General features: G+C 45.2%; 1 protein-coding gene across 1 annotated transcript; it reads right to left on the bottom strand.

Annotated features, from left to right (window-relative positions):
* Positions 1–5,852: 5,852 nt before the first annotated feature.
* On the bottom strand, positions 5,853–11,992 carry LOC308162394 (ubiquitin domain-containing protein 1-like; the record flags this gene model as incomplete). Its single annotated transcript, XM_080536551.1, has 4 exons — positions 5,853–6,064; positions 6,347–6,532; positions 7,252–7,464; positions 11,872–11,992. The coding sequence occupies 4 exons, from the start codon at positions 11,990–11,992 to the stop codon at positions 5,853–5,855; spliced, it is 732 nt and encodes a 243-aa protein (XP_080392677.1).
* Positions 11,993–16,290: the final 4,298 nt, after the last annotated feature.

Raw genomic sequence — 16,290 nt, 5'->3', positions numbered from 1 at the left:
CTGGCCTATAGCCTGGAGTGTGTATGTGTGTGTGTGTGTGTGTGTGTGTGTGTGTGTGTGTGTGTGTGTGTGTGTATGTGTGTGTGTTGGTGGGTGAAGTGGTTTGAACCCAGTAGAGGAGTGGGATAGCCTGGAGTGTGTGTTACCAACCAGTGTACGAGCAGAGACAAGGGCAGGTTACATGGGGGAGAGGGGGTGATGCTTGTGTGGTATCAAGAGGTAGGGAGTGTGGAGCAGGGGGGGCTGGCCCACAGCTTTGTGATTGGTTGGCACGCACACACACACACACACACACACATTTCTACACTACTTCTGCTGTCTCTGGTATTAACGCACATCAGCTAGCTGCTTGTGAAAAAGACTCAGAAGATCAGAATATAATCAGAATGCACTGTAAATGGAGATGTTGTGTACCGTAATATGGAGATGTTGTGCGGCTTTTATAAAAAACAAAACAACACTGTCACTGCTGCCACTACTCACAGATTTCATTTTTTCCACTATCGGCCCGGTTCGGCTCGGGTCGGCTCGCTTCGGCACGCTTCGGCACGCTTTTGAACAGTTCTGGTTTTCCACTATACACAAGAGACCAGGAACGAGTAGGAGGAGTAGGAGATAGTAGGCGGAGTTACGCGTCATAAAAGCGCGCCATGGTGGTGACGTATATTTTCACGAGACACAACACAGCCACAACAATCGCAACATGGAGGAACTTGAAGCTATCATATACTTTTTCCTCGCATGTGGTATATTATTAACCGTGTTTTTTTGGAGAGAAAGAGAAAGAGAGAGAGGAAGCTATGTACACATAATAAAGTCATGTTTTTTGAACCCTTAAAACCACTGCCTTCACTTGTCTGCTTTATGAACTGTAGTATCATTGTGTGCCGTGTTATTTACGGACAAACACGGTGCCCGGAGGCACCCTTTGCGGGTTAATAACTGTGATTTACCGTGGGTTAGGATAACAATTCAAATGTGTCCGGATAGGGGAGAGGACAGGGAATCCAAAACCATTTGAATGGTGTCGATACTACACTCCTATCACGGTCGACACAGCTAGGAGCGAATTCCCTGGTAAAACTTTTCTCTCCCCCCGCTGTCAATGGGAGTTTCAACCAGCTGGCGCGGTGCTGCAGGCAGCAGCGGGTGAACTCCCGGTTCATTGAGTTTACGGTTATAACCAGTGGTGTAGTCTACGTGATACGCAGGACTACGCCGTATACCCACTAGGAAAGGCCAAGGATTTCCATATACCCACTTAAAAATGTGTGAGGATACGTAACAGCGTTTTGTGACAGAACTTTCACTTTCATTCATAAAATTCACCCCGTCTGTTATGAAGCACTTGACTTTTGGACCATTGAGACTGACTATAGCGTCATATACCATCAACGGGGGGAGATGCGACATGAAATATGCCAAAATGCAGCACTATCATGCACAAATCAGCCTTATGACATGTAATTTAGATATACAGTATATAATGTTAGACAGGGAGCGCAGATGTATTTTTATGGCGTTCCGAAATGAACGATATGAGGCTGGGAGGAAAAAATCACAGTATACCCACTAGAAAACACTAGACTACACCACTGGTTAAAAGCATATCTTCTCGGGGTGTCAGCGCGGTGGTTAAGGGCTCAAAATGACCGTATACCGATGGTGAAGTTAGCAAAGGAGTATTGTGTTTCTACCCCCTTCATAGCCGGTGTTATTCACAGGCAAAGACGGTGCCCGGAGGCACCCTTTGCGGGTTAATAACTGTGATTTACCGTGGGTTAGGATAACAATTCAAACGTGTCCGGATAGGGGAGAGGACAGGGAATCCAAAACCATTTGAATGGTGTCGATACTACACTCCTATCACGGTCGACACCGACATTATTTATATATACAGCATATGGATGTTACCTGCCTGTTAACTGCCGCTTTCAGTTCTACAGGACATCGCCATAACAGCGATTTTTTGTTATGCTTGTTGTAAATAAAAGTTCTATGATGCATTGAAATGACATTAAACTAAGATAATACGATGGTTATCATATTTTTTCAAATCTTTATTAATACGTTATTACAGAAACTGTAAGTGACATTTTCCTAGAGCGAAATCTGTTGTGGTATTTAAAAATGGCGGTTAGTGATGAAATCTATGAACATGGGATGACGATTTCCATTGACCAATCAACGGTGTGCAGCGTCACACGTCACACGCAGCCTGGCAAAAAGGTTCCGGGTCTCAAAAAGGTTCCTGCCCTCGAAGGGTAGCTAAAGAAGCGTGCCGTACCGCGCCGTGCTGATCCAGGCCGACAAATGGAAAAGCGCCAAAGAAGCAGGCCAGCCTGGGCTGACCCGGGTCAGCCCTCTAGTGGAAAAGCCCCATTAGAGACCGTGGAGGTGGCGACGGAGGGTGGACGCAGCCAGGGCTCCCCTGAGGAGGTGGCCACCGAGCCGCAGTTTGTGGGCCTGCGCAAGCTCTGGAGAGAGCCAGGGTTAGGGTTAGGTCTAGGACCACCTCCACCTGCAGGGCTTTATCAGAGAAGGGGCCCAGACTATGCTGCCTACTGCCTCACCATGGCATCTCAGCCTGACCCTTCTCTGAGCAACATCGTCTTCGTCAAGAACTTAGACAAGTCTATCGACAGCAACGCTCTCTACCACACCTTCTCTGCCTTTGGGAACGTTCTATCCTGCAAGGTGCCCTTTTTATATATTTGTGGTAACCTAACTTATGAATAATGGGAATGCCATCCAGGATTCAAGTTAACCATTTATTGTAGAACGGTAAGTAACAACGTGGTACTCTGGTCACTTGCTAGCTCACGCTGGGACCCCAGCTATTCAACAGGTAACCCAAGCCCAACACCTCTGGAGGTCCCCTACTGGCGTGGGGTGGTACTACAGGTAGTCTAACCAGGATATCACAATATTCTTCCTGTAAAGCGCATTCTGACTTTAAACTGTATCTTACAGAGACTTTGAATCATACATGCAAATGTGCTTAGGTTATCTTTGTGGTTAGGGTATCTGCTCACTGTTTCTGTTGTTATTTTATGTTGTATATTCTATGTTTTTATACTGTATGTGGTGTCTTTTTAATTAAGTGCTGCTTTTCTTGGCCAGGGCTCATTTGAAAAAGAGGCTACTGTCTCAACATGACTACCCTGGTTAAATAAAGGATTCATAATAATAAAACATTGTAAAGCCATTGTAAAGCCACTGAAAAGCCACTGAAAAGCCATTGATGATATTATGGAATGTGTTACGGTAGAAATAAGTGTGGAAAGAATGAAAAACGTAATTGTAAACTGTGTTTACAGAAAACCAGGATCTAACATGGATACATTCATGATTAACATGGAAAGGTTATTTTCCTCTTCAAAACAAAAGATTGGCTATGTCTGTGGGGATTTTAACATCGACCTGTTGAATCCACACAAACATGAGAAAACAGACAAATTCATTGAAACAATGTATAGTTTGAGCCTTTTTCCAAACAAAACCAAGCAGGATAACATCTGAGTGTGCCTCCCTAATCGATATTTACAAACAATTTGATTTGAAGGTGGTTTGTGATGAGAACGGCTCCAAGGGCTATGGCTTTGTCGGCTTTGAGAGCCAAGAGGCTGCTGGGATAGCCATCGACAGGCTGAACGGCACACTGCTCAATGACAAGGAAGTGTTTGTCGGACGCTTCAAATCTGGCCAAGAACCGGAGGAGAAGAAGAGAGGAGAGGACGAGAAGAGAGGAGAGGAGAAGAAGAGAGGAGAGGAAAAGAAGAGAGGAGAGGAGAGGAGGAGAAGAGAGGAGAGGAGAAGAGAGGAGAGGAGAAGAAGAGAGGAGAGGAGAAGAAGAGAGGAGAGGAGAAGAAGAGAGGAGAGGATAAGAAGAGAGGAGAGGAGGAGAAGAGAGGAGAGGAAAAGAAGAGAGGAGAGGAAAAGAAGAGAGGAGAGGAGGAGAAGAGAGGAGAGGAAAAGAAGAGAGGAGAGGAGAAGAAGAGAGGAGAGCGTGAGACTGAGCTGGTTTGTGAATTTATTAATACTAACATAGAAGTTGATGTACTTTGTAATTATTGTCTATGTATTTGAGGGGTTGAAAAATCATCTCACTAAACAGGGTGTCTCTCTCTACCAGGGTGTCGATCTGCATGTGATGAACCTGGACGACAGCTTGGATGACGAGGCCCTGCGCAACGTGTTCTCCGCCTTCGGAACAATCCCCAGTGCAAAGGTGGCGACGGAGGGTGGATGCAGCCAGGGCTCCCCTGAGGCGGAGGCCACCAAGGCCGGGGCTGACATGAACGGCCGCGTCATGGCCATGGGGTTAGGATTAGGTCTAATAATAGGCCTGATCTGGGCAAGGTGTGGGTGGTAACATACGCTTTCCACTTCTTAATGATGCTCTGAACGGTACTCAGAGGGATAGCTAAAGCCTTCAAAATCTTTTTGTAGCCTTCACCTAACTTGTGCCTTCCTACAACTTTAAAAGAATGGCCAGGATGTTCCATCCTGCTCTCAAATGTAAACTGTCTATTTTTGTATGGAGCTACCATAAGTTCTGTTGCAAAAACTCAAAATGTATTTATGAGTTTATTTATGAAAACTGACTGACACAGCCAAATACAGTCTGTCAGTGGAGATGACTCCATCCACAAACACATGTTACAGAAGAGTTTTGAACAAGTGATGAGGAAAAACAACAACAATAATAGTATATTCAGAATGTGTATTCACATTCATCATGTATATGCATCATTGTGCATACAAAACTACAGCATGTTGTTGAGACATAAAAATACATGAAAATGATATCAGCGTATTCTTTTTACCTAACAGGAATATCACTTGATTGTCCAATCATATTTTTCAAAGCCTATACAATTATCGCATGAAAATACATTTGATATCCTCAAATATATTATGTACAAATATTTACATGATCAAACACACTGAAATAGATATGTACATTTCTTTATGTTTTAAACATTTTTCTTTTCAAGATTCAAAAGAAAGAAAGATGCATGGAGGGGGGGGGTCTCCCAAAAAATATAAAAAGAAGAGCAATACAAAAAGCATATATGAACTAATTACAAAAAATATACACACATTTCCACAGCAATATTCAGCAACAATAGGTCCAGACCGTCCAGTGTCTTGAACTTAGAGGTGCAATTATTGAAATGGCATTGACAGATAGTCACCTAACGGCAACTTATATTCAGTTCCTCACTCTAGAAAAGAATCAGTCAGATCATCATTTATCATCTGTGTGTGTGTCTCTTCTCCACTCCCTCTGTCCTTGTCTCTCAACAAAGGGGTCTTCCACACCCTCTCGCCAACCCCAGTACACACAGCACAGATATGTTATCAGGCCAGTCCAGTTTTCAGAAGTTATTCACTGGAAAATACAATGTGAAAATATCTGCACTGCCACAGTACAAAATAGGTTAACAATTTAGTGTGAAAACCATGGAAGACCTTCTCTTTCCTCTCTCCCACCCTCTCTCACTCACTCCCTCCCTATCTCACTCCCTCTCTCACTCCCTCTCACTCCCTCCCTCTCTCACTCCCTCTCTCACTCCCTCTCTCACTCCCTCTCTCACTCCCTCCCTCCCTCTCTCACTCCCTCTCTCACTCCCTCCCTCTCTCCCTCCCTCTCTCCCTCTCTCACTCCCTCTCTCACTCCCTCTCTCACTCCCTCTCTCACTCCCTCTCTCACTCCCTCTCTCCCTCTCTCACTCCCTCCCTCCCTCTCTCACTCCCTCTCTCACTCCCTCCCTCCCTCTCTCACTCCCTCTCTCACTCCCTCTCTCACTCCCTCACTCCCTCTCTCTCTCACTCCCTCTCCTCAGTTAGAGTATGACAGGTGGGTTCTCGTTGACAATGACTTGGATGACAAAGTCCTTCTGCATCTTGATGTCCTGAAGCCGGGTCTTGTCGGTGAGGAGTTTTCCAGAGAAGAACCACCTCTGGTGGCCCACGTCAATGTTCTCCTGCCCGTGCAACAGTTTCTTCAGGTGGGAGATGGAGTCTGCCATGCTGGCCGTCAGACGTAGGTCCTTACCTGTCAAAAACACAGAGTCAAGTCAACTTGTTGCTGCCATTTGAACCATTGTGCACTGAGAATCATTCATCCCCTATCAACCCCTTGCCCCTACCTCCTAGGTGCTTGTGTAGATGTGAGGAATGTACAGGTATATACACAATGTGGCAGAACCATCAAGGGACCATTACCATACTGATCATACATATCCAATTCTCTCATGTAGCCCTAAGGTGCTTGGGGGGGGGGGGGGGGGTAGGGGATACGGACTAGGAGTAGTTTTGGTATTCGACGTCAGTATACCTGATGACAGGCGGACGCGCAGCAGGAACTCCTGTTTGGGAGGAGGGGGTGGAGCTTCTTGCTCAGGGTGTTCAGAGGCTTTGCTCTCGTTGGTGCGCTCAGTGATGATGTTGATGGGAGGGGCTAGAGTGTAGGCGGGGAGCTGGTAGCGGTTTCCCAGCTCGTCGTAACACTCTGTCAGAGTACCTAGAAGGGAGGGGAGAGAAACAGGAACATCAGACACTCAAAGACCCTCGGTCACCATCTCAGCCGAAAAAAAGAAAAAAACTCCACTCCTAACCACTAATACTAAGCTCCATACCTCTAGAACCTTCCCTAACCACCACCGCATCTCCACTAACCCCATTGGTTAAAAAGAGAAAGAAAACAACAACAACAACAAAATAGAGCAGCCATCAATATTTTTCTTAATCTTAGATCAGCAAACCCCAAAAGGGTAAATGCTAAGGGTTGTAGATGGTTCAGTCTAGCAGGCTAAGGGTTGTAGATGGTTCAGTCTAGCAGGCTAAGGGTTGTAGATGGTTCAGTCTAGCAGGCTAAGGGTTGTAGATGGTTCAGTCTAGCAGGCAGTCAGCTGGGAGAAAATGTAAGGATACTGGGTGGTAGAACGCACATATCTAGGAAAAATCATGAAAGGTGGGTCCTGAGATTTGATGGAGTGCAAAGGTAGAATTTATTTTGTACTCACAGGGGTCAAATGACACCTCATGGCTGAGCCAGTGTTAATATCGGGAGTAAACATGTGCTGACAACCCAGACACACGCTTAAAAAGTGTGTGTCCATCCTGTCTATCAAGGTATCCACTCTTGTTACGCTGCCCTGTGAGCATTATGTAACCATCACAGTAATCTCAGAGCAACAGACAGGGTTCTGCGTGCATGAGTGAGTGTGTGTCTTAACTCACCATGTGGCAGGGTAATGCAAGCTCCGTCCACTATAGCCTGTGCCAGTTCCAGGTCGTCGCGCTCTACAGCCAGGGCTGCTGCTCTGAGCGCATCCCATATCTCTTTCCTCCCGTCAAAGGCTGGGGCTGTGTCCCAGAACTCATCTCTCTTACTGCAGAGCTGGCCCTCGGTCATGGGGTACTCACTCTTCCACTTGAGCCGCTCCTTCTTTAAAGGTTAATTCCGTCCTGAGGAGGAGAGGTACATCAGTCAGGGTTGAGGGCAGCATGGCCATAGATGGAAGTCTAGGCCAGTGCAGCTAAAAAGCATTACAATGCTGTGGAATGCATTTAACTAGACATGTAGGCCTCCGGACCAACCACTAATCATGCTCTGATATAAGTAAGTAAAAAGCAGAGCAGTAACACTCATGGTAAATAATGTTTTCAGAATTCACTGTAGCTGCCAATTCTTTTTTTTTTTTTTCCAGATTTTATCCCTTTTTTCACCCAATTTGGTAGCCAATTGAACCCAGACTAGCTACTACCCAGACCCAGACTAGCTGACTGGCTCCTCGAGCCCAGCACCGTTATTCCAGCACCAGACGGGGGCGCTGTTGCGCGACGGATCCTTGTCCGGAACTACTCCTATACCCCCCTCGGGAGCGGCCGCCCAATATGCCGTTCCCCGTGTGTGCCCTGGCCATATCCGGGTCTGGCGAGCCGGGATACGAACCCCGGCCCCGGTGGGCAGCATGCACTAGTGGCCAGTGCTTAGACCGCTACACCACCGCGGGGCGTAGCTGCCAATTCTGAAGCTCTGCGTAACCTGGTTCAGTCTCCACTAGTAAGGTTGCCAGATTGGCACTGTACACATGCACAGAACTGAGACCAACACACACACACACACACACACACACACACACACACACACACAAAGGGAACCCGGAGATCAACAGTCTACCAGAACATGAGCTCGCCATATTTTATGCCTCTCTACAGTAGTATGATCAGCATCATCATACCTGGGGCGTGTTACTACCAGGGTGTGTAGGAGGGTTACTACCAGGGTGTGTGTAGGAGGGTTACTACCAGGGTGTGTGTGTAGGAGGGTTACTACCAGGGTGTGTGTGTGTAGGAGGGTTACTACCAGGGTGTGTGTAGCAGGGTTACTACCAGGGTGTGTGTGTAGGAGGGTGATATAATGTTCGTGACGCCATTTGATATAAGGAGATCTTTCTTGGTCACGTGGCCGGAACTTATATATTGATGACTCAGAGAGAAGGTTGAATCGTAATCATTGTATTAGGCAGATCTGGGTTGCATTCCCATGTACAGATGTTTCCAAGACAGCATGCTCTGTTAAGTCCAAGCTTCAAGCATGGCTACGACATGGCTGGTGCCGAGCCTGGCTGTGGCACAAAGAGATGCCAAGCCCAGTACTGATGTTTGTTACAGCTTATATACAGTTCTCAGAGAGGGAAATAGCTTTACCTCGTAACTTACAATACTTGACATTAGTTCCCATACATGGCTATGCTGTGTTCATGCTGTTCTGCTCTTGCTGACCACTGGGCTAAGGCTCCTATGTCCTTAGAGTTAAACTGGTCTCACTGTTACTTGATATGGTATGTGCCTGCTCCTAAATATGTTGTTGACTACTGAGAGTGGGCACACCTAAAATATGTTTAAGGTTAAACAATGAGTATTGCAATATTTGATAGGCACACAACAATTGGCATATAGTTACACAGAAACGCATCATATCAGCTCACTCTTTTTTTTCCCCATGATGTAAGATTAATTTGACTGGTAAATTATTTCTATTGAAAAACATATGGAGTTCTTAATAAAGTCAATGAATGACCACATCAGAAATAAATTAGGCATCGGTTCCATCATACAAAGTACATTATATGTCAATATAACAATGTCTGGAAGTAGATCTTCAATCAAAGGAACGGCCTTGTGTTTCTGGTAACAAGGAGTGCTATTTGATTCTTTGATGGTCATCAGTCTTGCACGTGTTCTTGCCTCTGTTCACAGCGTTAATAGGTTTTATTAACTTAAGACAATTTTAGCATTATCATTACACTACACCCCTCCTTTTCTTGACTTAAGTCTAAAGGCTCTCCATCAATGGATTGTGGAATTAACCTGCTCAGAAACAGTTGGAAACAAAAATACAGATGTTAAGCATAAGTTTGTTAATTGGGTTATCTGGACTGTTGTTCCCGTCCCTTAGAATTTCCTAGAAGAAAGTTTGTAAGTTCGTGCTGTTGAATTCAGCTGTTTACTGCTGATGACACTGTTAGTTGCGTGCGTCAGTACAATTGAACAATTATGACTACATAAAAGTATGTGTAAGTCTCTCTTGTCATCATCATGTCTCTGTCTTAAATCATAAGAATTAACATTTCCATTGTTTGTCACATTGAAATGTCATTAGTTTGTCTCATTTCTCTTGTTTCATCCGGCAATAGCTTCCTTCAGCATCTGCAACATTCTCTCCCCACTTCTGCAATGGTTAATATAGACCAGATCTGAACAGCATCTCGGTCTCTGAGTCCTTCGCTCAATGTCTCTTGATTTCCTTGATTCTGTCAGGAAATAGAATTGACAGGCATTGTCAGAATACATTCCAGGTCTTTCTTGCTGAATTGTGTTTTCTCCATCAGAAATGTCCTCCTTTGATGTTTCACAGTCTTAGAGTCTTAATGCGTATTTCTCTGTTCACTAAATCAATCAAAATGTTATATGTCTGCTGAATCAACACAGATTTGCATGATAATTTCAATATGAGACAAATTTGTCTATTTGTTGTATGTTGTAGCTCTATGTGTGTGTGTGTGTGTGTGTGTGTGTGTGTGTGTTTGGTTACAGGAGCAGTCTCCGTTCTATTAATAGCCTAGGGTCAGAGTTTTAACACTCACGCCCTGTTGTGAAGCTTGGTTCAGAAATATGGTTGTTATTTATTTCATTCTTAGTGATAACATTCTGCATGCCATACATAGTAGTTTGCTTCCCATGATGTTAATAGACATGCGGTTTTAGTAATCAATTATGTTGATTGAAACTTCTCTTAGAGTCTTTTAAATATTATGGCCAAATCTTTTCAAACGTAGTTTTCCTCAAAGTGCTGTGCTTTCAATCACGTATTTAAGGTCTTGTCCCTAACTTAATACACAATAAATATATTTCTGTACCTTACAGATAAACATAATAGACTTCTGCTTTGTTCCTTACAAAGTTCAGAATCTCAATAAATCCTAACTCTCAGTGTTTTGACCACCGTCTTTGACTATACAGCGCCTTCTACTCAAACTTTAATTATTTTTTATTTAGTACTTTCCAATATCAATACATCTCCTTTTTGAAAAATGTTTAGATTCGTTCTAGAACAGCAATTCAGGTTAAGCAAATAATTACATTGTGCCTTACCTGTTTCGCTGAATCTAGCATCCTGTTCGTTAGAAGCCATTTGATAATGTGTTCGTGACGCCATTTGATAATGTGTTCGTGACGCCATTTGATATAAGGAGATCTTTCTTGGTCACGTGGCCGGAACTTATATATTGATGACTCAGAGAGAAGGTTGAATCGTAATCATTGTATTAGGCAGATCTGGGTTGCATTCCCATGTACAGATGTTTCCAAGACAGCATGCTCTGTTAAGTCCAAGCTTCAAGCATGGCTACGACATGGCTGGTGCCGAGCCTGGCTGTGGCACAAAGAGATGCCAAGCCCAGTACTGATGTTTGTTACAGCTTATATACAGTTCTCAGAGAGGGAAATAGCTTTACCTCGTAACTTACAATACTTGACATTAGTTCCCATACATGGCTATGCTGTGTTCATGCTGTTCTGCTCTTGCTGACCACTGGGCTAAGGCTCCTATGTCCTTAGAGTTAAACTGGTCTCACTGTTACTTGATATGGTATGTGCCTGCTCCTAAATATGTTGTTGACTACTGAGAGTGGGCACACCTAAAATATGTTTAAGGTTAAACAATGAGTATTGCAATATTTGATAGGCACACAACAATTGGCATATAGTTACACAGAAACGCATCATATCAGCGGGTTACTACCAGGGTGTGTGTGTAGCAGGGTTACTACCAGGGTGTGTGTGTAGGAGGGTTACTACCAGGGTGTGTGTGTAGGAGGGTTACTACCAGGGTGTGTGTGTAGGAGGGTTACTACCAGGGTGTGTGTAGGAGGGTTACTACCAGGGTGTGTGTGTAGGAGGGTTACTACCAGGGTGTGTGTAGGAGGGTTACTACCAGGGTGTGTGTGTAGCAGGGTTACTACCAGTGTGTGTGTGTGTAGGAGGGTTACTACCAGGGTGTGTGTGTAGCAGGGTTACTACCAGGGTGTGTGTGTAGCAGGGTTACTACCAGGGTGTGTGTAGGAGGGTTACTACCAGGGTGTGTGTGTAGGAGGGTTACTACCAGGGTGTGTGTGTAGGAGGGTTACTACCAGGGTGTGCGTGTGACGTGGAAAGTACAGTAGCCCCTCGCCCCTCTCCTTCCCCCGACTCCTCTCCCTCTCCTCTCCTCTCCTCTCCCCCCCCCCTCCCCTCTCCCTCTCCTCCCCCTCCCTCTCCTCTCCTCCCCCTCCCTCTCCCTCTCCGCCCACTCACGTGACTGGGAGACGAAGGCTGCCACCGTGGCTCCGCAGCCAGAGAACTGAGGGCATCCCTGGGTGAGCCTGGCCAGCTGCTCCCTGACGGCCTGGGATACCTGGGACCCCTGGTCGTCCATGGGGGCCTGGTGCTCTACAGCGCCACACGCAGGACAGGAGGGGGTCAGCAGCAGAACACACAACTAAAGGTCTTTGCACACTGATGCAGTTTTTTTCGTATGCATATTTTTAAAATCCGTCATCCGAAAAAAAAGCGTTATGCACAGAGACAGACAGAGAGAGACAGACAGAGAGACAGACAGACAGACAGGCAGAAACAGACAGACAGACAGGCAGACTGCGTTTTCACCAATGTGGAGATACCAGTGGCGCTGCTCCAAATGGCCCTGTCGGACGTCTTATTATTCAGAAATCACATGAATCAAGTGGATATGAATCAAGTCAATATGAATCAAGTGGATATGAATCAAGTGGATATGAATCAAGTGGATATGAATCAAGTCAATATGAATCAAGTCAATATGAATCAAGTGGATATGAATCAAGTGGATATGAATCAAGTCAATATGAATCGTCGATATGAATCAAGTGGATATTAATCAAGTCAATATGAATCAAGTGGATATTAATCAAGTCAATATGAATCAAGTGGATATGAATCAAGTCAATATGAATCAAGTGGATATGAATCAAGTCAATATGAATCAAGTGGATATGAATCAAGTAGATATGAATCAACTATCAAGTCAATATGAATCAAGTGGATATGAATCAAGTGGATATGAATCAAGTCAATATGAATCAAGTGGATATGAATCAAGTCAATATGAATCAAGTGGATATGAATCAAGTCAATATGAATCAAGTGGATATGAATCAAGTAGATATGAATCAAGTCAATATGAATCAAGTGGATATGAATCAAGTCAATATGAATCAAGTCAATATGAATCAAGTGGATATGAATCAAGTGGATATGAATCAAGTCAATATGAATCAAGTCGATATGAATCAAGTGGATATGAATCAAGTCAATATGAATCAAGTGGATATGAATCAAGTCAATATGAATCAAGTGGATATGAATCAAGTCAATATGAATCAAGTGGATATGAATCAAGCAGATATGAATCAAGTCAATATGAATCAAGTGGATATGAATCAAGTCAATATGAATCAAGTCAATATGAATCAAGTGGATATGAATCAAGTCAATATGAATCAAGTGGATATGAATCAAGTCAATATGAATCAAGTGGATATGAATCAAGTCAATATGAATCAAGTCAATATGAATCAAGTGGATATGAATCAAGTGGATATGAATCAAGTGGACATGAATCAAGTGAGTTTCAACCTTGAGGGGTGTGATACAAAGTATTCTTGGTCCTTTCCTGCGCTTCACAAAGAAGGCCCAGAAGAGGATGTTCTTCCTCCGGCAGCTGAGGAAACTCAGGCTGCCGAGGTCCATGATGGTCCAGTTCTACACGGCCATCATAGAATCCATCCTCACCCACTCCATCATCACCTGGTTCCCTGCTGCAACGACCAAGGACAAGGCCAAGTTGCAGCGGGTGCGACGTTCAGCAGAGAGGGTGATCGGCTGTCCCTTGCCCTCCCTCAACTCCCTGCATGACACCAGGGCTCTGAGGAGGGCAAGGAAGATCATGGCTGACCCCTTCCACCCCGGCCACGGCCTCCTCACCCTGCTTCCCTCTGGAAGAAGGTTGCGGCTGCCTAAGGCACTTAAGGCCCGCCACAGGCTCAGCTTCTACCCCTCAGCCGCCAGGCTGTTAAATGACTCTGGCTTCCCCCCCCCCCCCGCCCCCAAGTCTGCCCAGGACTGAACTGGACTCACTGTAAAAAAACTCTGCACTGCACTTTACTTTATACCGCACTATCCAATGCACTGTTGTCTGTCCTGTGTTGTTGTTGTGTTGTCCTGTTTTTTGATATGTGAAAAAAAGTATAAACGCACTTGCTGTGGTGACGAAGCAAATTCCTATATGTGTAATGCATAGTGGCAATAAACGTTATCTCAATCTCTCAACAGTTAAAAGTGCCACCTCTAGATTGCTTAGGGAACCCATAATGGACTGTACACCAACATATTTCCAAGGCTATAAACATGATTACTACCACTGTCCTCAGCAACACTTGTAGAATATGGATCAAGTGAGTTTCAGCCATGAGGGGTGACACACAGCTGTGTCTTGTCATGTCAATTCTACTAATTAACCACTAATAAAGACACACATGAGTTGCTAGGCTCACAAGAATTGACCCCTAAGGACACACGATGTGATGAAGCTAAGTCTCCTCAGGTTATTAACACTAGAACAGCCATGAGGGATCATGACCCCTGTGAGGAAAGAAAAATTTGATATCTTTGCACTTTGATCACATTTCAGGACCCTCCTTTCATGACTTGTCCGAGATATGTGCGTTCTACCACCCAGTATCCTTACATTTTCAAAATCACATCAGGATAAGCTAGTATAAAGCTATTTTGCAGTTTTTCTGTGTAGTCAGGTTCATGTTTCAATTTAAACTTTCGTGGGATTTTTTTGGGGATTTGCTAATCTATACATTTTTGGAAAGGGCATTGTATGAGGAATCAGAAAATATATGTTTCCATTTGCACAGATGTCTGAAAGGCGGCCATCTTGGCATTTACAAAATGGCCGCCATAATACACACGTTTTGTAATATCTTGGCTTCTAAATAAGCTAGAACATTGATTTTAACTGCTAAACCTACATTTTCAGGGTCAATGAATCCAATGGTTGGAGTTACAAAGCAATTTTTTGTATTCTTCTTCTTAAAAAAAAAAAGTATATGGGCACAGGCAGCCATTGCTCTGCAGGATCCATAGGCTAATTGGATCCCCTGCCAAATTGGTACTCCAAACATGAGGATGGCATGCTTAAACCAACAACCACAGACGTCCTCCCAGCCCCAAAGTCCATCATTGAGATGGTACAATGCAAATGCAAAACTGACTGTTCTTCTGGCAGATGTTCATGCAGAGCTAAGAACTTAGCCTGTACCGACATGTGCAGCAGCCAGTGCCAGAACGATGACGATTCCCAAGCTGTGACGCACGAAAGTGATGATGATGAACTAATCTAACAGCCCAGCTCACATTGGCACGCATTGGACTCGCCATTCACATATCACATCACACATAGCATAAACGCTTATACATAGTCAAGAGACACAACCCGCCTGTCATTACACATAGAGTAAATACACATCCCACAAACAGAACAACCAGCACACCATACACTCCCCACATTCCTCCCATTCATTTATTTTGTTTCATTCCCTATTTTTATCATTAAATATGATATACAGAGCTTATTCTCCATGCCGCACCCGCCTTGAAGTCCTGCCTGAGAGCGTTCCTCTCTTCCTGTTTGCGCCAACTCAAGATCCCCAAAATCTGGCGAAGAGCCCTAGTTGTTGCGATCCCTAAACCGAATAAGCCTGAAGGGGACCCTAAGAGTTACCGTCCCATCTCTCTGTTATGCATCCCCTTCAAGATCCTCGAGACGGGGCCGTCTTTATAGACCTGACGGCTGCCTACGATACCGTATGGCATCGCGGCCTCACCTGCAAGCTGCTCCGCCTGCTGCCGGACAGGCACATGGTCAGAATGATCATGGAGCTCATCCGTAACCGCAGCTTTACCCTTACCACCGGTTGCGGACAGCTAAGCAGGCTTCGACGCCTTAAGAACGGCGTCCCTCAGGGATCGGTCCTGGCCCCCCTCCTCTATAATATCTACACCTATGACCTGCCCAACACACTCTCGCGGAAGTACGCCTACGCAGACGACCTCGCAGTATGGTGTACTCTGCTGGAAATTGGCAGTCTGTGGAGGGGATTCTGAGCCAGGACATGCAGACACTAGTGGCATACTTCCGGAAATGGAGATTGAAGCTTAGCGAGGCAAAGACGGTGTCGGCTGCCTTCCACCTTAACAACAGGGAGGCTAAATGTGAGCTTAGAGTATACCTAGATGGAACTCCCCTGCCATGTTCCGCTGAGCCAATCTATCTCGGCGTGACATTGGACAGGACGCTCACGTTTCGCCGGCACCTCGAGTCACTGCGCAAGAAGTTAACAGCTCGTGTGGCGTTGATGAGGCGACTGGTTGGCTCAGGCTGGGGCGCCGGCGCAAAGACCTTGCACACGGCAGCCCTAGCCCTCCTTTATTCAACTAGTGAATACTGCGCCCCAGTATGGTGTCGCAGTGCCCACACCCGCCTCATCGACTCGCCTATAAACGAAGCCTTGCGGTTTGTGACAGGATGCCTGCGTCCTACCCCCGTGGACAACCTTCCCACCCTAACAGGCATCCAGCCCGCAGGCCTCTGCCGCATGGGAGCCACAGCACGTCTCGCCTGCCGGG

Source organism: Nansenia antarctica, assembly GCF_963989245.1.
Source record: "Nansenia antarctica genome assembly, chromosome: 1".
NCBI lineage: Eukaryota > Metazoa > Chordata > Actinopteri > Argentiniformes > Microstomatidae > Nansenia > Nansenia antarctica.
Note: the sequence above shows the minus strand (reverse complement) of the source record. Positions and strands in the feature narration are given on the sequence as shown.